Here is a 6,588-nt window from a genome sequence, read left to right as displayed (position 1 = left end):
GAAAAGCTTTTGGATTTTATTTAATATTTTACATGTTTTTTAAAATGTTGATAAACACAAGCTTGTAGCTGGACAACACACATGCTTATAGCTGTTACTTCTTCTGAAAAGTACTCCGTCCTAGGCCTCTAGCTGTAGGCTGGTTCCATGGGAATGCATGAAAGAGGCAGGGAAAACAGTCCCCATGGGAGATGGTTTCTTTTAAAACAGGTTGATGAACCTGTGAAGGTTAGTCATCTAGAGTGAAGTCAAAAGGCTCAAAGGCTTTCTGGAAGCGGCGGGCGTGGGTCTCTTCCTCTTCCTTGCTGATCTGACATTGCCTCCAGTCAGACTTGTCAGGAATATTAAGGATGGCTTCACTAGCCAGAACCTCTCTGCAGAAAGAGCACAAAGAAGTCAAAATGGACACCCCCAACCCCCTCCTCCTTCTGTTCCTCTCCAAACAGAGGCTAACCTTGTCATCATCCAAAGAACATTCGTGCATCCCAGACTTTGCTTATACTCTTCTCCTCCCAAGTGCCACTGCTGCCATCATCCTGACCCTCAAACCACTCATTTTACATGACCAGCTCAGCTTCTCTCTCTCCTAATGCCTCAAATCCTGTTGGTTAGCTTCTCTTCATCGTAAATACCGTATATACTAGAGTGTAAGCTGACCCGAATATCATCCGAGGCACCTAAGTTTACCACAAAAACTTCATGAAAAATGTGCTGAAAAACTCGGCTTATACATCAATATATACATAACTTGAAATGATGCCATTGGCACTTAAGAGAAACAACATGGCAGAGTAGAGAGAGGGTAAGCCTTAGAGTCAGAAAGATCAGAGATGGAATCCACTCCTGGCTCAGCCTTCTCTCTGACTTGAACAAATTACTTCATCGATGAGTCTTGATTTCTTGGTCTATGAAATGAGAATACAGTGATCCCTTGGATCTGAGGGGGACTGGTTCCAGGAGCCTGTTGGTCATCAAAATCCTCCAGTGCTCAAGTCCCTTACATAGAATGCCACCACATTTATATATAACCTATGCAGACCCTCCTGTATACTTTAAATAATCTCCAGATTACTTATCCAGGAGCCCCAGTGGCATAGTGGGTAATCCACTAGCAAGTGGCATAGTAGGTTCATATCCACTAGCAAGATAAAATCTATAAAATCACTATGAGTTGGAATCAACTCAATGGCCATGTGTTTTCAGTTAGATTGCTTATAATCCCAATTACAGTGTAAATGCTCTTGGCCTTTGAGGAACTGCTTTGACCAGTTATGTGCTTTTTCTTCGCCAGAGTATTTCAAATCTGCAGTTCAATGAAGCCACTGAATTCAAGGCTGTGGAACTCAGCACACAGAAGGATATGACCTACCTTACAAGACTTTGTGAGAAGTGTAGTTAACAGAGTGCATAGTAGCTGTGACGACAGTCTGCCTGAAACTCTAGTTTTGACATCCCGAATACATCTTGAGTTTGCTGAGGGCCTGCTACACTCAGGTACTTAGTGTCATGCCCACTCTGACTTGGAATTCCTCTGTCTCTCCTCTTAAGAACTTGGATCTGGATAGACACAGCAGCATAAACTGGCAACGAAACACCTTATCTTGGCCCTAGGGCTGAAAAATAGCTACACACACACACACACACACAATGCCGCTGTATACTAGCTTTCTCTTAACTGCCATTGCTTTTTTATCTTTACTTGGATTTATTCTGATATGTTAGAAATAACTCTTTGCATATCTATATAGGTCCATCACAGTTGTGTCAAACTTAAGTAGGACTGTGATGACAGCACAAGACTGGGCAGTAGATTTCCCTCTGTTGTTCGTAGGCCCACTGAGTTAGAGGTCACTCCATGGCACCTCACAACATGGCCACATTCCCTTTTGAAGCTCAAATTAACAGAAGAGTTGAATCGTCATCACACAAACCCTGTAAAACTCAAAGGACCTGAACTCAAGTTCTAGTTCCCTAGGCAAACCTTTACAGGAGCCCTGCTGTCATAGTGCGTTACAAGTCGGACTGCTTAACCACAAGGTCAGTAGTTCAAAACCACCAGCCACTGAGGGAGAAGGAAGAGGCCTACTCAATGGCAGTGAGAGGCAAAACGCTGAGCCTACATCTTCATTTTAAAATGAAGACAGCACTACCCTTCAGATAAAGCAGTGGTTCTCAACCTGGGGGTCGCAACTCCTTTGGGGTCGAACCACCCTTTCACAGGGGTTGCCCGATTCATAAAAGTAACAAAATTAGTTATGAAGTAGCAACGAAAATAATTTTATGGTTGGGGGGCTCACCACAACATGAGGAACTGTATTAAAGGGTAGCGCATTAAGAAGGTTGAGAACTACTGATATAAAAAGCTTCTTTAAAAGATCCCAATTCTACCTTGCAAACCTGGTTAGACCAGAGGATGCACAGCGGTACAGATGGGAACTGGAAACACAGGGAATCTAGGACAGATGAACCCCTCAGGACCAGCGGTGACAGTGGTGATACCGGGAGGGAAGAGGGGTAGAAAGGGGGACTGGATCACAAGGATCTACATATAACTTCCTCTCTGGGGGATGGGCAACAGAAGGGTGGGTGAAGGGAGACACCGGGCAGTGAAAGATAAGATATAATAATAATTTATTAATAATAATAATTTATTAAGGGTTCATGAGGGAGGGGGGAGCAGGGAGGGAGGAGGGGGGAGGAAAATGAGGAGCTAATTCCAGGAACCCAAGCGGAAAGCAAATTTTGAGAATGATGAGGGCAACAAATGTATAAGTGTGCTTTACACAACTGATGTATGTATGGATTGTGATGAATTGTATGAGCCCCAATAAAATGATTAAAAAAAAATACTCGTCAAGTACTTTGTCACACTGCTCTGACAACTGTAAATAGTACTTTGGAAAATACTTGATGTTGAAAACATAATCAACTATCATGAGCACAAAGTCACTCAGAGAATCTCCCTTGTGTGGACCCCATATCTTCAATCATGTGCCTATGTCACCAGGGCCCAAGGCTGCATCTGTGGCTGAGTTAACAAAAAAGATGTCATTAACTATGCTTAAATATATTCTTCTTTATTATCTTTTAAAAAATGTAGACAGCTATATTTATTGGACTTAATGTTGGCAATCTCTTGGAGGTTTCTCAAAGTGGTCCAATACGAGTTGCAGGCCCACTCAAAGGCCAATTCTAACTTGGGGGAAAAAAAACTGCAAATTACAGGCACCAGCATCAGTCTCTATGTGTTTTCCACTTCGCTCTATATCTCTATCTCTATACTCCTCTTCTCTTGACAGCTCCTCCCTGTCCTCCATCATTGCTTAACTTACACTATCCCACGTATGGTTTTAGAGCTGTGATTTTCAACCTTTTTAATGCCATGAGCCTTTAATACAGTTCCTCATGTTGTGGTGACCCCCCAACCATAAAATTATTTTCGTTGCTACTTCATAACTGTCATGAATCGGACAACCCCTCTGAAAGGGTGATACTACCCCGTTTTAGAGTCACATACTGCTTGATCAAAGGACGAAAATGAAGGCTTATCTGGGCCTTTAAATTAGTACAGAATAATGAGGCTCAGGCCTCACATTTTAGGGTCTAACAGGCCTGAGTCTGAACATGCCACTAAGAGACCAAGGACATGGTATCCAACTGTTGTCCTCGAGAACCATATAATGCAATAAAGGAGCCCCTTGTCGGGTATGCTTAATTAAAGTCTCAGTTCCTCAGTCACATGAGCCATATTGCAAGTGCTCAACAGCCACACGTGGGCAGTGATCACTATTACTTGACACGGTAGCTACACAGCGTTTCCATCCTTGTGGAAAGTTCTGTGGAGCTCTGCTCTAGCCCTCACTGTCCACATCAGTAACTGGGAATGGAGACACTTACCTACCCAAGCTGTGAAAACAATGACGTCAATAAAGCTCTTGGCCTCGAGCAAATGCTAAATCAATGGTACCCCTTTGCTATTTTGGCTACTATTTCACCCCAATCTTTGCCTTCTATATCTCTCTAACAGGTCCAGTTTCAATCCTTTCTTGAATGAATTCCCCTTTTCTGAATGTTTAAAGTACTTTGTTCTCCCAAATTTAGTCATACTTTTCATTCTACATCTTACTGCTATATATGTAAATATCTGATTTATCCCAAGACTGTAGAGTCTCTGGGACAAGGGCTGTTTCTTATTTTGCTTCGTATCGATTTTCCATGAAGTCTGACATTTCGTTCAGAGTAGGACTAGTAAAAATATATTTAAAAGAAGAACATACAAACCTTCCAAACTGCAAAGGAAAATGCCTTTTAATTCTGTGGAAGAGCTTCGCTCCTGTATCAAGTTCAACATAAAAGTAAGCTGCTCCTGGCTGTGCAATCTAAATAAATAGAGTTGTATGAGAACATAAAAATAAATTCTTAACTAGTCTAAAATCTCTGCTTATTTCCTATATAAGCTTTCATTTGGTTCAAACAAACAAACAAAACCCATCTAGAAGGACACGGTGAAAAAAGGGGGAGGGCAAGTAGCCATAGATTCTATATCACTTAGTGGATCTAGATTTTTTCAAAAGCCAAACTGGCCACTATCAATTGCTCTGAAAATTATCACAGTAGAAAGTGCTGGACAGAGTGGGAGACAAATGTGGAAGAACTCAAAGTCAAAAAAGAGACCTGGTTTACTGGTCATTTAGAGACTGGTGGGACTCCTCAGATGGTGGCCCATAGTCACCCTTCAGGTCTGGAGCTCATTTATGATGGAAAGGGCAGCATTTACCGGAGGACAACGTCCAGAGAGTTAGGAAAGGAGGAGTAATGGAACTTGGGGAGGAAATGGGATGAGTGATGGTACATTGAGGGAACAGCAATTGATGAGTTCACATAAAATGTGTACGAATTGTTGAACGTAAAATTGACGATTGCTTCTATAAACCTTAAACCTTCACCTATTTTACAATAAAATTTTTTTGTGAGCCAAACTGGCAGATATTACCCAGATCTTATAAGTGGCATTCATCCACCTAAATTCCCACCTTATGAAATTTCTAATGTCTTGTTCTTCCTAGAAAGCACAACAACTTATATGTAATGGCATCATTTTTATAATGAAGTTATCAATTTTAACATGGTGGTAGTGGGGTTTACATTTCAGACCATCAATTTTGCATTCATCAACACCCGTAAAGTCGCCCTAACCATCAAGTCTAATCAAAACTCTGTGCTCTAGTTCCAAATTGTCACTTGCCTGCTTAATATTTCTGGAATGCCTTGACAGTTCCTCAGATCACTATGTCAAAAACCAGACCTATACTCCCCCAGAACATCACCATCTCTCCCCTCTCACCTGCTTGATGTCGGAATGCTCCGGAATTTCTAACAGCTCTATCTGTTGCTCCTGAGCCTGGGAAATGAAGGCATCTTTAATGTCATCAGTAGCACAGCAGCTCAGTGGCACAGGAATGACCTGGGGGAGGGGAGCAAGGCAGGAGACTTTCTCAGTGCAGGTCCCAGGGAGGATGTGCCTGCACAGTGCCTGCAAAGTAGCAAATCCATCACTGGGGTGAAGAAACACCCCTCAGCACAGCTTCTCCTCATGCCAGGCGGGCCTGGGTTGGCCTGTCTGTAGGTCTTAAACTTATGAGCTAACTGTCAGCATGTGGGAGCCAATCTCTGAGGCGAGAAAAGCTAGAGAGAGATCTCTTTCTCATCAAGCCTTTGCCAGTTCCTATGTAATCTATGTGGCAGGGTCAGGCCCATTTGAAAACTTAACAAATGGGCCAGAAGGAAAACCGCCACAATGACAAATCACCCTAAGAGTCTCCAAATGTCTGAGAGCTGTTGGCCACAGGGGGCTCTGGGAGACTGATGTCCTACCTGCCTGCCCCGCCCCACTGCCCCACGAATACGCCCTCTCTATCTATGTATGTATGTATCTATCTATCTATCTATCTATCTATCTATCTTCAGGACTCCATCTTTCAAGGCCCAAATCCCCTTCAGAATCCTCTTCAACAACCATTCCTTTCCACGCAAGGTACTTGCTGTCTTGGCTGTTCCCTTGTACTTCCCTAACCTTTTAAGTGAATGTTAAATATTAACACGAATTTTCTATTAAGTGCTTTCAAAACTGAAGTATTTAAATATTAGTTAAAATTAAATACCAACATTGACATTATTTTTTAAAAAGTACATAGTGCTTACATCATATCTGCATCAATATCAGAGTCCCTCCGCGTTCCTAGGCAAGGACCACCTACCTGCAGCTGGAGGTGATGGCTCTTGTAATTTCTCTCAAATAAAACACACCGTTTCCCCCGACTCCTGAAGAAGCGCCTCAGAGTAGCCTTATATTTCTCCACTTCTTCTACCACCTCTGTCGAAAGCTCCACCACTGACTGGTAGTGGCCAATGGGCAGGATTAGGACATGGTCATCACACAGGCCTCCTTTGGCCAGAGCCAGGTAGCACTGAGAAGGAAGCACAGACAGTGGAGACTGTGAAACAGCACATGTGATTTTCCAGGATAAAAGCAGCACGTGTGATTCTCCAGGATAAAAGGAGCACGTGTGATTCTCCAGGATAAAAGCA

General features: G+C 42.7%; 1 protein-coding gene and 1 non-coding gene across 4 annotated transcripts in view; both read right to left on the bottom strand.

Annotated features, from left to right (window-relative positions):
- The window catches only part of CWF19L1 (CWF19 like cell cycle control factor 1), a 21,962-nt gene continuing 15,374 nt past the window's right edge, over window positions 1–6,588 (bottom strand). For 2 of the 3 annotated variants that reach the window (XM_004700996.2, XM_045291524.1), the window contains exons 11-14: window positions 6,258–6,467; window positions 5,345–5,464; window positions 4,282–4,379; window positions 1–374 (exon numbers count right to left, since the gene is read on the bottom strand). In XM_004700996.2, the coding sequence (XP_004701053.1) occupies window positions 230–374; window positions 4,282–4,379; window positions 5,345–5,464; window positions 6,258–6,467 (573 nt within the window). In that variant the 3' untranslated portion in view covers window positions 1–229. Of the gene's footprint in view, window positions 375–403; window positions 1,558–4,281; window positions 4,380–5,344; window positions 5,465–6,257; window positions 6,468–6,588 lie in introns of those variants that run through there. The other variant, XM_045291523.1, reaches the window with a different exon arrangement.
- LOC115870034 lies at window positions 5,653–5,800 on the bottom strand. Its single transcript, XR_004046503.1, has one exon. It is a non-coding gene; the product is annotated as a small nucleolar RNA SNORA12 (small nucleolar RNA).

Source organism: Echinops telfairi, unplaced genomic scaffold, assembly GCF_000313985.2.
Source record: "Echinops telfairi isolate 266 unplaced genomic scaffold, ASM31398v2 ScPeMD7_70;HRSCAF=299, whole genome shotgun sequence".
NCBI classification, from domain to species: domain Eukaryota; kingdom Metazoa; phylum Chordata; class Mammalia; order Afrosoricida; family Tenrecidae; genus Echinops; species Echinops telfairi.
This window is presented reverse-complemented; position numbering and strand designations above follow the sequence as displayed.